The 16449-nt window shown below is 35.3% G+C and overlaps 2 protein-coding genes across 2 annotated transcripts in view; one reads left to right on the top strand and one right to left on the bottom strand.

Moving 5' to 3' along the window:
* The window catches only part of LOC134271798 (nucleoprotein TPR-like), a 42672-nt gene extending 36183 nt beyond the window's left edge, over positions 1-6489 (top strand). The window contains exons 53-63 of the mRNA XM_062754021.1: positions 686-775; positions 891-977; positions 1111-1206; positions 1451-1550; positions 1793-1956; positions 2402-2502; positions 2671-2765; positions 2864-3089; positions 3348-3424; positions 3616-3714; positions 5789-6489. Of these exons, the coding sequence (XP_062610005.1) occupies positions 686-775; positions 891-977; positions 1111-1206; positions 1451-1550; positions 1793-1956; positions 2402-2502; positions 2671-2765; positions 2864-3089; positions 3348-3424; positions 3616-3714; positions 5789-6015 (1362 nt within the window). The 3' untranslated portion in view covers positions 6016-6489. The remainder of the gene's footprint in view (positions 1-685; positions 776-890; positions 978-1110; positions 1207-1450; positions 1551-1792; positions 1957-2401; positions 2503-2670; positions 2766-2863; positions 3090-3347; positions 3425-3615; positions 3715-5788) is intronic.
* Positions 6490-7846: 1357 nt separating this feature from the next.
* Positions 7847-9962, bottom strand: LOC134271781 (tektin-2-like). Its single transcript, XM_062753988.1, has 5 exons — positions 9778-9962; positions 8897-9314; positions 8542-8756; positions 8195-8417; positions 7847-8074 (listed from the first exon to the last, which is right to left on the bottom strand). Exons 1-5 carry the CDS (start codon positions 9945-9947, stop codon positions 7847-7849), a joined length of 1254 nt encoding a protein of 417 aa, XP_062609972.1. The 5' UTR covers positions 9948-9962.
* Between the last annotated feature and the right edge of the window lie 6487 nt (positions 9963-16449).

The following is a 16449-nucleotide window of genomic DNA, read 5'->3' on the forward strand; positions in this document are numbered from 1 at the left end:
ACGTTTTGATTAAACCGCACCCACCTTTTTAACCAGAAATTCCTTTGGAGTTATGTAAACTAAAACAGGCGATACCGCCGCTTTTGACTTCAAATATTGTAAAAACTTGTGAAAGAGTTAAATTATTCTCAGCAGTGATCATTATTCTTTCACTATATACAGATATTTCCTGAACTGGACTGATAAACTTGAATGTAAACATTCAAATGTTGGAGCAAGGTAAACTAACTTTGACCAAAAAAACTTCTAGGTCATTGTGCGTCACAAAATAATACGGAAGCCCGTTCGTGTTATAAATGCAATTTTACTCGAAATTTATTCGTCTCAAATGTAAATATAAGTAATAAACAACAATGTTAAAAAGTTCACTGGGAAATGAACTTTTAGTTGGTACATGATCAAATCTACTAAGAAGCCCTTTGGGCTTCACAGGATTTGATCACGTGACCAACTAAAAGTTCATTTCCCAGAGAACTTTTTAACATTGTTGTTTATTTCTTAAAAGGAACAGTCAGTGGGGGGGGGGGGGGGGAGGAGAGAGAGATTGAGGATCCCTCACCACAACTTAGTACATGTAGTCAGATTTTAGTTGGAGGGGAATACCAGTCCATGAGGCAGACTTAGGCATCACTTAATTACCATCACTAAGTCTTCCCTTTCTTGAGATGTTGGTTTTCTATTTCAGATATCCCTGGGACCGGCCGAGTCTACAGACGACTTGGTGGAAGATTTGTCGTCAGAACCTGCCATGCTCTCAGACTCACAAGGACAGCAGGTGAGTTATACACGGAACTCTCTACTTTAAACAACAAAGCAATTGCGTATTCCATATGTAATAGGTTACAAAATGTAATGTTGAAGGTTATAAGAGATTTTGTTACTATGTTTAGAATGTTGAGGAAATTCAGGAAGAAGAAGCCCCTGAGGAGGAGGATGAAGGAGATGAAGCCATCATTATTCTGGAGAGTGATGATGAGGTAAGTCTTCCTCAAGTCTACTGGGGCAATTAGTGTATACAAAATCATGAATACTGGGACAATTTGTATATACAAAGTAAGAGTTCCATTATCATGAATCAGTAGGCTCACTGTGTGTACTTAATTCTGGTAGGAAGATGAGAATGAAGGCATTGAAGATGATGAGGAAGATGAAGATATAGAAGAGGGGGAGGAAGAAGAAGATATTGAAGAAGTTGAGGAGGATTATGTAAGTCATGTCCAGGCTTCTTGACTCGGTAGTATTCATGCTATTTCATTATACTCTATAAATGAATCATAAACTGAGTAATCAATATAACAATCTTGATTAATTTTGAGAATTTGTATGCAAGCATTTTGGGACATTTTGCAAACTGAAGAAAAAAATGTTCTACATTATCAGTATAATTTTTGAGAGTATAACCTAGTGACTGATTGGTTAATAATTTAATGTGATGTGATACACGTTGTAGGGTGAGGATGAGGAGATGGAGGGGGAGTACACGGCGTCCCAGCTGGAGGAGATCCAGGCCCAGACAGAGGAGGAAGATGAGGATGTCATCCAGCTGGATGGTGAGTCAGTCAGCCACATCCAGCGTGTGGATTATCTGTGAAACATTAAACAAACCAAAAACAGAAAAAAAGGACAGTTTAGACTATTTGTACTAAGTTAGACTATTTGTACTGAAAATTATGGCATCTGATGTATTTATATGGTTTTACTGAACTTTGTTTTTATGACCTCATGTATCCCTAGGGGCATGGAGAACATACGTACTGAACAATTTTCCATAAAGAAGCTTTTCTCTTTTAAGATGATTCCAATGAGAGACCTATGGAGGCCCAGGAGGAAGAAGTCCCCCAGACGACTCAGTCTGCCCCCACTACCACCCCGACCGTCCTGTTTGGGCAGAGAGCCCCCTTCACCATGGAGAGACAAACATCCATGAACAGACAACTGGCTCCTTTTATTCTGGGGGTAGGTTTGATTCTCAGTTTTACTCCAGAATTGTTTTAGATAACTTATTTACAGAATTTTTGTTATACTGTAGATGTACTTTTTTCCACGGGGTCATAATTCCGCGGAATCTCAATTTCTGTTAAATCCGGGGTTAGAAAATTACGCGGATTTTCTAGATTGTCACTATATTTGCCTTACAATTATATTAAGTACGCTTGGACAAATTTCCGCGGAAAAATGATGAGCGCGTACATAGCGTAAATTAATACCACGCGGAAAAAAGTACTTATACAGTATATTAAATTCTTTATTACTAATAGTCACTTTTATTAGGTCTTTACATGGTAATTATGAGGCTTTTTATACACTGCATACAGTTTCTAAACTCTGTTGATTTGAACATATTTTATTGTACTAAATATATACAATGGGATTGTTATAACTCTGTTATATTCTGGGTTAGGGTCAGACTGGCACATTTGAGGAAGGAGAGGATGGAATTGTCCCCAGTACCCCTACACTGTTTGTCCCAAACAGAGGAGATGGCTATGCAGAAGTAGTCAGGTATAGTTACTGTACATTAAATTCTATAGCCTTTTAAAAACTCCAGAACAAAAGGACTTTTTTCAAACAAAAAGATGACAAGTTTTTCACAATCCTCATTTTCCACCTTTTTAGAAGACCTTATACATATAGGTTTAAATCTTATCTAATCTGTATGTAATATTTCAGCTCCCCCAGAATTTCTAATCAAAGGTTTACATTTGGAGCACTCAGTGAGTCTTCTTTAGCTCAACCAGAACTGGGAGAGCTGGCTTCCCAAGGAGGTAGGGCTTAGTCAAACTTGAATGATTGTGAATCATGAAGATTGTTGATGTATTAATATCTGCCTACTATTGTGTGTAATTGTGTGTATTTTATGCAGCTCTGGGAGGTATGGAGAGTACCAGTATGGACCTATCTGAGTTAGATGAGGGGACAGGACGCAGCGTACCCAGCACCCCCCTTAGGACAACAGCACCGGTCCCAGTCATCAGTGAAGCAGCGATTGCGTCCGCCCTCAACCCCCAGGCCACCGCCACAAGCTCAGCAGGGGAGACAACCCAGCCCGAGACTGAAGAAACTCAGGAGGAAGTCGATGTAGAGGAGGGGTACGTCTTAATGAGTATCTGCCGAGACTGGATGGGAATAATCACATAGAGAGGGAGTAGGTCTTAATGAGTCTCTGCTGGGGTGGGATTGGGAAGAAATAGTTTCAAAGAAAGAGAGTAGGTCTTATTTTCAAAGGTCGGAATAAAAAAAATACATATATCAAATTTTTTAAATCCAAAACATAAATTGTATGAAAATTTAAATCGGATATGCTTCTTTAAGGTTTGTTTATATTGCATTGTATTTTCTGTATTTAGGTCAGGAGAGCAAACAGAACCTGAATTATCATCAGAAGTGACAGAGACAACGGAAGGAGAGGTCACGACATCAGCTGGTGAGTTATTCAGGTCCTAGCTAAAACTTTCACATGTATTTGTACTTATGGATGTGTGAAGAAGTCATATATGTATATTTCTGTTGTATGAAAATTAACAAGGTATGATTAAAGGTAGAATCAAGATTAATAGATAAGATAGACATGTAGTGAGTGATAGAATTACTGTCATGTCTCTCACTAAATTATAGGTGAACCAGCTGGGGACACTACAGAACAAGAAAAAGAAGGTGCTGGTGCACTAAAAGAAGAGGAACCCAGCACTTCACAGGAAAAGACAGAAGTGATAGGTAGGTATTCAGTGCCAAAACTTCCTTAAAGAAACTTAGCAATGTTAAAAGTGAAAGTTTTGAAATTGATTCAAGTTTGATGAAGAATGCAGATTTTTTTTAAAATGGCCAGATCCTTTGTTTGTCAATTTGTTCTTACCACTTATAATTTTTCAGTGAAAATTTATAGATCAAGAACAAGTAAGAAATTATATGATTGACAACCATTATGTATTTTTGTTTCAGTGTTTTTAGCTCACCTGAGCCAAAGGCTCAAGTGAGCTTTTCTGATCAAAAATTGTCCGTCGTCTGTCGTCGTTGTCGTAAACTTTTCACAATTTCGACTTCTTCTCAAGAACCACTGGGCCAATTTAAACCAAACTTGCCACAAAGCATCCTTGGGTAAAGGGGATTCAAGTTTGTTCAAATAAAGGGCCATGCCCTTATTCAAGGGGAGATAATTGGGAATTAATGAAAATTTGGTGGTATATTTTAAAAATCTTCTTCTCAAGAACCACTGTGCCAGGAAAGATGAAACTTAAGGGGAAACACCCTCAGGTAGTGTAGATTCAAATTTGTTCAATTCATGACCCCCGGGGTAGGGCGGGGCCACAATAGACGACCAAAGTTTTACATAGAAATATATAGGAAAATTCTTTTAAAATCTTCTTCTCAAGAAAAGCAACGCCATAATTGATCGTATTTATGTGGAAGCATCCTCAAGTAGTGTAGATTCAAGTTTTTTCAATTCATGACCCCTGGGGCTAGGGCGGGGCCACAATGGCCGACCAAAGTTTTACATAGAAATATATAGGAAAATTCTTTAAAAATCTTCTTTTCAAGAATAGCAAAGCCATAATTGATCATATTTATATGGAAGCATCCTCAGGTAGTGTAGACTCAAATTTGTTCCAATCATGACCCCCGGGGATAGGGCGGGGCCACAATGGCCGACCAAAGTTGTTTTACATAGAAATATATAGGAAAATTCTTTAAAAATCTTCTTCTCAAGAATAGCAAAGTCATAATTGATCATATTTAGGTAGTGTAGATTCAAGTTTGTTCAAATCATGACCCTTGGGGGTAGGGCGGGGCCAAAAGGGCCAAACAAAGTTTTACATAGAAATATATAGGAAAATTCTTTAAAAATTTTCTTCTCAAGAATAGCAAAGCCAATTGATCATAAATTATATGGAAGCATCCTCAGATTATGGAGATTCAAATTTGTTTAAATCATGACCCCTAGGGATAGGGTGGGGGCCAAAATTGCCGATCATATTTTTACATAGAAATATATAGGATTTTGTAAAAAAAATATTTTTGTCAAGAATTGCAAAGCCATAATTGATCTTATTTATATGGAAGCATCCTCAGGTAGTGTAGATTCATGTGTGTTCAAATCATGCCCCTGGGGGGTAGGGCGGGGCCAAATTGGCAAACCAAAGTTTTACATAGAAAAATATAGGAAAATTCTTTTAAAGTCTTCTTCTCAAGAATAGCAAAGCCATAATTAATCATAATTAAATGGAAGCATCCTCAGGTAGTGTAGATTCAAGTTTGTTCAAATCATGACCACTTGGGTAAGGCGGAGCCACAATGGCCAATCAAAGTTTTACATAGATGTTTATAGGAAAATTCTTTAAAAATCATATTGTCAAGAATAGCAAAGCCATGATTGGTCATGGGACTACTTCTGGATATAAACTTTTCAATAATAAACCAATTTCTACTTTTTCCTAGCCACAGTGCTCAGGTGAGCGATGTGGCCCATGGGCCTCTTGTTGGACATTTCTTCATTTTCTGTATTAATTACTTTAGTTCTGCACAAGATATGTGCTTGCAATAATAAAGGGGTTAAGGTTACATTGTAGGTGGTTTTACAGGACCAGGTGCCCTGTTTTTGATTTGCTATCATTTCAGTTTCATTTTTTATATAACTCCTAGAGTGCCACTTTTTTTAACATTAAAAAGAAGTGATTTTGATTTATTAGATTGTTATACAGCAGATTTTTTTTAAAACACTGAAGCTTATTATAAACTTTTATCAATTAAGACCATAGACAATTATTTTAATCTTTGTTTACTTCTTACATAGAAAAGCCAAAGATCCAGCCCATCGTGTGGGAGGGATCTCCCTCATCCTCCGGCCAGCAGACAAGGGGTCGCCCCATCAGTACCAGAGGGACCCCACAGAGGGGCCAGCTACAGAGTCGGGGCAATCGTGGGGGCATGTTCCAGAGGGGGCGAGGTGCAATACAGAGAGCAAGGGGGACTGGCAGGGGTGCCCGGGGAGGGGTGTACAGGTCACCTAACATGTTCTGATCAGGAGGCCCAGCACGGGGAAATCTGATGATTGGAGACAATAAGACTGAGAGACAGGCTGTTACTGTAATCATGTTAAGATACATGTAATCATATGTGTTCTTTGTTTTGGAAGAAGTTAATTTCATTTACCAACATCAAGCAAAATCTGATCGAGGAAAATGTGTTAAAGTTTCCAGAGACACACTGGTCACAGATTGTGATTTTCAAGCATTAATCATGTCGTTTGTTAATCTGTTGTTTGTGTGACTGCACTATAAAAGATTGCCTGAGCTGACTTGATACATGTAGATCAAGAAAAATCATTGTCAAAGACTGTATCAGGTTCATAGACATGTATGAGTGGAAATTATTATAAAAGTGCTACATTAAATAAATCATTATTATCCACATGAAAATATTTTTGTGTTTAGTGATGTTTGCAGTCTTAAGACAGAGAGTATATTGTGAAAAATAAAATAAATGTCAAACTTCTGATTTGTTTTCCATTTCTTGTAGTGCAACTGACACCAATACTTTGTGTATAGGATGAGATGATGTCTTGGAGTTTAAAGTTATGATGAATTAATTAACAACTTCATATTGTCTTGCAATCTAGTTGCTTACTCTGATTGGCCTAGAGCAGAGGGCAATAAAGTTAAACAATGTGTTACAATGTTATAATTGTAATGTATATTCAATTTTGTTCAAATCATGATCCATTCAGGTAGGTTGGGACTACAATAAGTTACTCAGATGAGCATTGTGGTCCATGGACCTCCAATATCTTGTTAAACTTTTTTTTTTAATTGGAGATAAAGTACAAATTTAAAGCCAATGATTTACACATTTTATTTTTTGTTATGTACAACATTACCTATAAAGCACTACCAAAGATAAACCACTGAAACACTGTAATATTTGCTTCTATGCAAAATGACTCGTAAAATATTTCACATGCACACTTTTCCAGCCTCGTCAGACACAAATAACTAAACACACAGGAGATTGGGCGGATAATGTATAATATGAGCTTTACCAAAGATCTGCATAATATTTGGTAATGCAGTAATAACAATAATGAAAGACGTGTCAAATGTATATAAATAGAGTGCACCCAGTAAAAGTGAAGAACAGGACAAACTCAGGAGAAGTTCAACTTTATATCTTCAATACTCATATCCCATAATTCATTTTCATATATAAATAATTCAATGTAGTAAAACTGTTCAATAGTTTTAAATTCCATGATCACATGATACTTTTTTTAAAATACTGATAGCGTAAAACATGTTTGATCTAGATTCATATTGTAACAAAAATGCACTTGGATATTACACATTTTATTTTTTTATGCCAACATTACTATAAAGTACCAAAGATTTTCCCTGAAACACTGTAATAATTCCAGCAAAAGGGTTATGCACATTCCTCTCTAAACACACGGTCTGGGGGCGATAATGTATAATATGAGCATTACCAAAGATTTGCATTATATTTGGTAATGCGAACATCCATGCAAATTATATATTGTCCAAATTGAGTGAATTAATTTTCTGAGCAAGATCATCATTTATCCTGTGTAAAAGGTTTTGTTTTAAATTCCATGATCACAAGGCATGTTTAAAAAGGAAGCATAAAACATGTTTGACCTAGATTGAAAATGTTACCAAAGAATTACATCAACAAAAGCAATATAAATTACATGCATATCCCTTATATCCTGTTTGCACATTTTGAAAAGGCTAACTTTTGTAAATGTTTTACAGTGGTACTTTTACAGTCAAGGGAAAATTAAATTTAAAGCTGAATATGAGACTACCAAAATGTGATGACCGACTAGAGGCTTTACTTACTTTGCCTGTTTACATTTCTCCTCTAGAGCCCTCTTTGTGGCCTCAAGCTGCTTGACTTCATCTGTGAGACCGTACTGTGGGGCATCCCGACAGAGTTCAACGTTAGGTCTGTATGTACGGTTCTCCAAGCGGGTCTGAGCCAGCTTCATTGGGGCGATCTTTGCGCGGATTTTCTCCTCGATTCCTCTGATGTCATTCTCCAGCTCAGCAATTTCTTCCTCGGTCTATAATAAATAATGTGTGGAATTGCTATATACTCATTGTTCATAATTACCTGTATTCATTGCACTATTGTTCTTTTCAAAGAAATAACAGGTATAGTTATAAAATTATGAACATCTTACATTTTTCTTCTGCCATTCCAGCTCGCCCTTGGCTCTCTCGAATTCATGGATCCTTTTTCTGTAGGCATACTCTGTGGCGATTCTCTGGGCCTCCAAATCGTTAGCACACTGCTGAAGGGTGTGGTGGATGGCCTCCCTTAGGCGAGTTGAGGCCTTCATTTCGGCCTCGGCCCTCTCCTTGTTGTATCGACTGAAGTCCTCCCATTGCTGTGGGGTGGTGCTTCTGTGAAAACAAAATCAGTACACATCAATGAAAATCATGAAGAGGCTTTGCTGTGTTGCATCATCAACTTTTTAAAATTTAAAAACAATCATGTAGGAATGATTTAGAGTTACAATATCCCTACCCTTTGGGTACCCTTAAGGAGTCAGGTTTGAAGCTGATTTGGGGGGACCTGTCGGTGAGGTTGTACTGATCTACATCTATTCCTAGGGCTATATTCTTGTCCTGTAAGTCAGCCTGAAGCTGCTGTCTGGCCTCTTGTAGAAGGCAGAGCTGCTCAAATGAATCTCCAATTTTCTGCTGAAGAGCCTTTTTGATTCCTTCAATAACCTCCACTTCCTGATAACAAAATACACAAGTTGAAAAATGAAAATGACATATATATCCTTTGTGTATGGATTTGTAATAATTGTGTCAACATGGGTAAACATTTAGTATTTGCCTAAGCAGAATAATATAAATCATCAAATCAAACTTGCCTTGTGTAGCTGGTTCTCTGCCTCGTCCTGTACGATATCAATACCTTGACGTCCCTCCCTAAGGGTCAGGCATTCAATGGCAACATCAAGTGGAAGGTTTTTGGCTTCCAGGGCCTGCTCTGTGAGCTCCTTGGCATCAGACAAATCGGCAATCTCCTTGTCAATATCGGCCAGTGTTTTTTCTAGGATCTCCTTCCACTGTCTGATGTTATCTACTCGATCTGCCAGACGGACATTGTTTGAGTGTTGATCCCACTTTGTTTGGTTGTCTGTCTCATTTCGGAGAAATCGACTCTCCTGGCGAACTTGATGAGAGGCATCTCTCTGTCTCTCAGCGTTCGTGGAGATGGTGTAGTTACTTGTGAACCAGTCAGGTGGCTGGTGTCTTGTGGTTGGACGAAGTGCTGTTGCCATTTTTCTAATAATGAAAAATAAGATTTGGTCTTGACGGTTATGAGCAGAGGAATCTGATGTAAATATTTAGTCTGCATATAATTTTGTATAATTTTGTATATATGCATATACTATGAATATTTGCACAATCTTCTATGTCCAAGAAGTTAGTTCCTTTAAAAAAAAATCTCGATCATTAATTGTACTTTATATATCAACTAGCTATCATGCCGGAAAGAAAAGCATTATTATTATTAAAATGTTGTGTCACCATAATCTCCAAACTAGGAAATTGTGAGAAATCATTTAGCCTAGTTATATACACTCATAAATAATGGAGATTCATCAACATATGCTATTGTGAACAGAAGATACGAAAAACAAACTTGATGAGTTTGTATAACTAGAATGTATGTTAAATCAAATGATTATGGACCAGCAGATGCATTTTATTATCTCAAATTTAGTGCCAAATCACGTTTTCCTACCTTATTTTACGTCCAACGGTTAGAAAGTCTCCTTGTTGATACGGCCTTAATTTCCCTTGGTACTTTAGATGGTTGCTATCTAAACACCTACCAATGAATAAATAGTACGCCCGAAACAATTGGCTGATTCTTTGACCATTACCCAATCGCAGGAGATTTAACTTCACCATCGAATGTCGTCATAACAACAGTAATCGCTCACTAGGGCAGGCGAAGACTTTTATAGGCGGATCTTTGCTCTCTCAATTGAAAGCTATGGGGTTTTTAAAATTCAATATTGGGAGAAAAACTGTTTACAAACGAATTTACACTAATTCCTTCGTATCTGTAAGTGTAAAACATAATGGGTACATTTAGAAATAGATACCGTCCTTACAGTTTACACGTTTTTGAAAGGGGGGGGGGTGAAAAAATATTTAACGTACTTGGAGAAAAAACAAACAAACAAATAAATAAATGATAATAATTAAAAGAAAAAAGAAATAAGGAAAAATGTCTATATTCGAAATTCCAGCTTCTTTCAGTATCATTTTGTTCACTCAAACAATTCTTTGACTATACTGCAACAAAAAGTGTGTGTGTGTGTGTGTATGAGGGGGGGGGGAGCTTTCTAGTTCAAAGTCATTTTTAAAATTCTTAACAATTTTTCTTTTATTTATCATTTATATTGAACACATGATTTGTAAAAAAAATTTTTTGATAGTTGCAGAAAACTTTTCTCTGTCAATATGTATTTTTTCAGAGAGCTACAGTTCTGCAGCTAATTTTTTGATAAATAATGAAATAGCATACACTTCCCAAATCATTATCAGTGAAATTAACCATTTCCACGGTTTTGAACACAACTTCTTTCCAAGTGATGGGGTGGGTCCTCAATCCAATAAAGCACTAAAATAAACAACACTGTATATCCTTCCTTCTATTATGTCAGATCTACTAAACAGAAGATTATGGATATTTTTTCTACACAGCACTAATACCAATGACATATAAATAACATTATCGATAAATTAATAAAAAGAAATGAATATGTTATGAATGATTATAACGGAATGTGCAAAACCAAGGGCAAAGGATTGGAGAAAAAAAATCAAATTTATTGAAACTGATTGTCCAATCTCATCTGCACTTCAATTTTTATGCCCTTGTAATTGAAAATTTTGGGGCATATAGTTTTTGCCCTGTAATGCTGGCCATCTGTCTGTCTGTCCTGACTCCATTAAACCTCAGCTACAGAACTGCTGTAGCTCAGCTGATCTGAATTCTGAGAGCTGCTTTTTGAAGCTAACAAAAATTCTATAAGTAAATTCTGAAAATATTCCATAAGTATATTCTATGTGACAAGAAATTTCTTTAGGTACCAAAATAATTAATATTGATTCCTCAATTTTCATTCACATCTTGAGTTGTGTTTTATAGATAAAAGATGGTATAATATACACAAAGAGTAAAATGTTGCTATGCATTTTTTATTTCAAACAAAGCTAGAAACTCATTAAATAAATTTCATTTTCCTTAACTGCTAGAATAGATGGCACTAGATTTTTAATAAACATGTATCTTAAATAAAAACCTGATCCATTTCCAGTGAGTTAATGGAACAGACTTCTATCTTCTTTACTTAAGACTTGATGTACATTATATATAAACTACCTGGTTCATATAAATACACATGGTCTGAATAGCATCAATTGCCACTAACCTTAAAGTTCACATGTCAAAATGACAACACCAAAAATGCATAGTAAAAAACCAAAGAACATTTAACTAAAGACAAGAGGCCCATGGGCCTTATAGGTCACCTGAGCATTATGCAACAACTTTACAGTGATTGAATTTGATTAATGTCATGATGCTATGGCATTCACAATTTTGAAAGAGGCACCATTGATCATCATAACAATGGGGGGGGGGCAGTTGCTTAGTTTGTTTACTTAATACCCATATGCAGGGTAAGGGAACAAAAAATGCATTTCAACTAATCAGTAATATTCAGCAATAATAAGTAGTGCCCCTACCACACATGAACCCCTGGCCCTTAGGCCTTGATATTTGATTAATACCAAGGAGCAAATTTCAAACAATTCATTCATTTTCAGTATATAATACACCCCCTTCTATGGTATCCCTGACCCTGGGGCCTTGAAATTCACAATTCTGGAAATATACACTTGCCCAGCATAATTATATAGGTAGTTCATCTGCTTAATACCCTGGAGCAGAGAAGAAAATTTTCAAAGATTTAATGAATTTTCACTATATAATCAATAGAGCCCCGCCCTAACACCAGAACCCCTGACCCTGGGGCCATCAAATTCACAATTTTGGTAGAGGCACTCTTGCTCATCATAACTATGCACTTAGTTAGTTTATTTAATACCCAAGAGAAGAAAAGAAGATTTTCAAAGAATTCATGCATTTTCACTATATAATAAATAGCGCTCCACCCTAACACCAGAACCCCTGACCCTGGGGCCAAACAAATTCACAATTTTGGTAGAGGCACTCTTGCTCATCATAACTATGTACTTAGTTGGTTTATTTAATACCCAGGAGCAGAGAAGAAGATTTTCAAAGAATTCATGTATTTTCAATATATAATCAATAGAGCCCCGCCCTAACACCAGAACCCCTGACCCTGGGGCCATAAAATTCACAATTTTGGTTTAGGCACTCTTGCTCATCAAAACTATGCAAGTTTATTTAATACCCAGGAGTTAGAGAAGACGATTTTCAAATAATTATATTTTCACTATATAATCAATAGAGCCCCGCCCTAACACCAGAACTCCTGACCCTGGGGCCATAAAATTCACAATTTTGGTAGAGGCACTCTTGCTCATCATAACTTGCACTTAGTTAGTCTACTTAATACCTAGGAGCAGAGAAGAAAATTTTCAAAGAAATAATGCATTTTCACTATATACTTATTTAGCCCCGCCCTAGCACTAGAACCCCGACCCCAGGGCCATGAATTTCACCATTTTGGTAGAGGACTCATTGCTGATTACAATCATGCAAACAGTTTGACTGCTTGATGTCCAGGAGTAAAGAAGAAGATTTTTAAAGATTGCATTAATTTTTGTGGTTTTGGCCCCACCCCTCAGGCCCCAGGGGGGCAGGGATCAGGGAAATTCACAATTTTTGTTCCCCTTCACCCATAGATGCTTTAGGCCAAATTTGGTTGAAATTGGTTCAGTGGTTGCAGAGAAGAAGCTGAAAATGTTCAAATGTTAACGCACAACGCACGACGCACAACGCACGACGAAAACAGATAGCAATAGGTCACCTGAGTTTACTCAGGTGACCTAAAAATAAAATTTAAAAGAAGTCAATGAACATGTAAACCTGACCCAATTTTTAATGTTCTTCACTAAACAATGACATCTATGTAGAAACATGGGGATATAGAAACAAACTTATGAAAAAAATGGTTTGTAAGAAGAAAATTAATTGAGCAAATATCCAGGGGTTATAGAATGAAATCAGATGGGACGTATGCGTGTTTGAAAGTATAAATCAATGAAATCACACACTACAAATCTGAGGATACATATGTAAAAAAAAAATACCTAAAAAATAAACTCAATACTAGAAAACTGACCAGTCAGCAAGGGCCCCATCATTTTTGAAAGTAAGGGTGCAGCTTATGGAATGATTCAAAAATATATGACAAATAAGAAACAGCAAGTGTATTCTTAAAATTTCAAGATAATTCCTGAATATCCAAAAACCTGTTAATAATATCCTTGTATTTACATAAGGCAGTAAAGAACAACTCAACACTGAATGTATATCTGAACAATAATGAAGTTCGTGTTATATAAAATGCCAGCTTTCAATGAAGGCAAATACATATCATGAAGGCTTGACCTTAACTTCCAAACAGACAGCAGTTGCAGACAAAGGTTTTCATTAATCTTAAAGTGACAGATAAAGATAAGCCTTCTAAATTTTTTGCAGCAGACTAGTATATTCTAAGGGATTAATTGAAATTCTCTTCATCATTTTCTTCTGAATTTATAATAAGAACTTTTTCAGTAATGATAGAATGAGGTTTTTTTTTAAAAATCAATAATATTCTTGAATTTACATGAAGCAAGAAAAAAAAAATAAATAAAAATAAATACATCTTCTTCAATCTATTTCTTGTTTTAAGAATTCAATGAAATCAGAACTCATTGTGTCGGGTATTTCAACAAAAATAAAGTAAAAACATTTATACTTCAATCCACTTAAATGGACTTAACTTCAAAACAAATTTCATTTGTAGACAGAGGTGGTAATTAATCTCAATGTGACAGATAAAGATAATGCTTTGGATTTTCTTCAGGAGGAAAGCTAATTAATCCCAAGGGACTCATTCATTGCAGTATTCAGTTTACAATGGGAACATTTTCAGAAGTTATCTCTCTTTGCCAATTCATTCTTATATAAAGTTAAGGAATCTACCCCACCACCCCAGCTCCAAACCAGAGGACATAGAGAAACAAACTTAGCATCAAAATATGTCTTTTTGCCTACTGAACTACCATACCAAATTTGAACTTAATTGGACTACCATAAAAAAAGTTATTAGGAAAAGACAGAAAATTTGTGGACGGAAGAATGACAGACGGAGAGACAGACAGACAGACAGAATGATTACTATAGGGCACCCGCAAATCCTTGCGGGGCCCTAATGAAGAATATAAAACGAAATTATATACAATTGTTTGTATAAAATGGTATGGGATATGATCAAGAAAAATTAGAAATCCTCTAAAACAATTAAAATTAAAGGACTTACTTAGAAAACATGAGGTATTTCAAAGTTCATTGAATTTAATTGATCACATTAGAGCTGAAAAAACATGATTTCACAGTCTCATATTCTTGTCATACTAATCACAGTTTTATATTGTTATTTTCACCATTCCTCTATAAAGGTGGCCTTAAAGGTACTTGGACACAGATTTGAAGTTAATATTTTCTCATTTTTTCTGTATGATATCACGAATTATATATTTTAATAGCATTTCACACAAAAATTAATTGAAAATCTTATTTCGTTTAAAAGTTATTAAAACTTTAAATTTTTTGGCGGGTTTGATTGACACATCCTTGCACTTTCACAAATTTTAACTTAATTCTTAATCCTTAGGAAAAGTGACCATTTTGATGTGTTTTAATGAGAAATAATAAAACTTTTATCAAGAAAAATAATTTTATTCAGAGTAGAAATGTTAGAAAGCAAAACACTTTCACAAGTATCGTCATTCCGAACTAAGAGATGCGTGCAGAGTTTAGCAAATCGAGCACACTCGTGTTATGTACACAGTTTTTGTAAACAGGGCTCGAGTTCTGTTATAGTTTATATTTAGAATTCACCGGGTTAAAAAATCACAGTATGCTTACCACAACTATAAAACTGACAATATATTGTGCGTTTGTTTTGCTTTCAAACATGTCTACTCTGAATTCTCTGGATTATAGTATTGATATTTTCATTTATACACAATGAGATTGCCACTTTTCCTAAGGATTAAGAATAAGGTTAAAATTTGTGAGAGTGCAATGATATGTCAATCAAACCCACCGAAAAATTTGAAATTTCAATATCTTTTAAACGAAATAAGATTTTTAAATAATTTCTGTGTGAAATGCTATTAAAATATATAAGTCGTAATATTATAGAGAAAATAATAACTTCAAATCTGTGTCCAAGTACCTTTAAATGTTTAACAATATTGTACTAACAGACATCAGTTAATATATACACAAACAATGCACCAAACTGTCCAATAAATCAAACGATATTTATTTAAGGTCATAGGCAATGTAGTTTAAACTAATTGTGCTCTACCATGGAGTTGAAGAGTTCCACTAAATGATGGACCTGTGTGCAATACTTTTAATGTCTATGTATGGATTTGTACACCTCTTCTAAAACAAATTTTGATGAAAAAAAATTTTGCAATTTATGTTTCATAATTTTTGTATTGTATATTTTTCTTTGAATAATGCAAAAAATTTCATAATTTGATATCTTCCAAAAAACCCTGGTTATGCATGCTGAATTTTTGTCTATGAACATCTGATGGCACTATAATCTTAAATTAAGAATGAAGCATTAAAAATTATCAGTAGGTAAGGTACCTTGCCTATGTCCTTAAATTAGCTCAATAGCAGGCATAATGAAAATGACAAACATAAATGCATACATGAATGGGGACTTCAATTACAAGATGTAGAGAAACAAATTTTGAACTAAAGCAAAATCAAGTCCTGGAGAAGTTAAAAACTACAGTACACCAACTTTTAGTCGTGTGCCAGAAATATCTGTGAGTTGTGTAACATAGATTATCTTGTTTTTAATAATAATCACCACAAACCATTTATTTCGGTTTTGAATTGTACATCTTGAAGAAATATGTAGTAAATAGATATTATAATCAAATATTTAAATTATTAAAGGTGTTTTAGTAAACCGTGGCTTTGTTGATTAGGTCAGTGTTCTCAGGAAAACAAGTGTCTGGATAAATGATGGTCTACTTGATAAATTTTGCACCAGTATCATAAGAAAACATTTATTTAAATTTTGCACCAGTATCATGGGAAAACATTTATTTAATTTTCAAAGTACACAGTATCATTCTTTAAACAAAACTGTGAGTTTATGAAATACATACA

This window comes from Saccostrea cucullata, unplaced genomic scaffold, assembly GCF_032062105.1.
Source record: "Saccostrea cucullata isolate Sc308-1 unplaced genomic scaffold, CSIRO_AGI_Scuc_v1 ctg263, whole genome shotgun sequence".
Classification (NCBI taxonomy): Eukaryota; Metazoa; Mollusca; class Bivalvia; order Ostreida; family Ostreidae; genus Saccostrea; species Saccostrea cuccullata.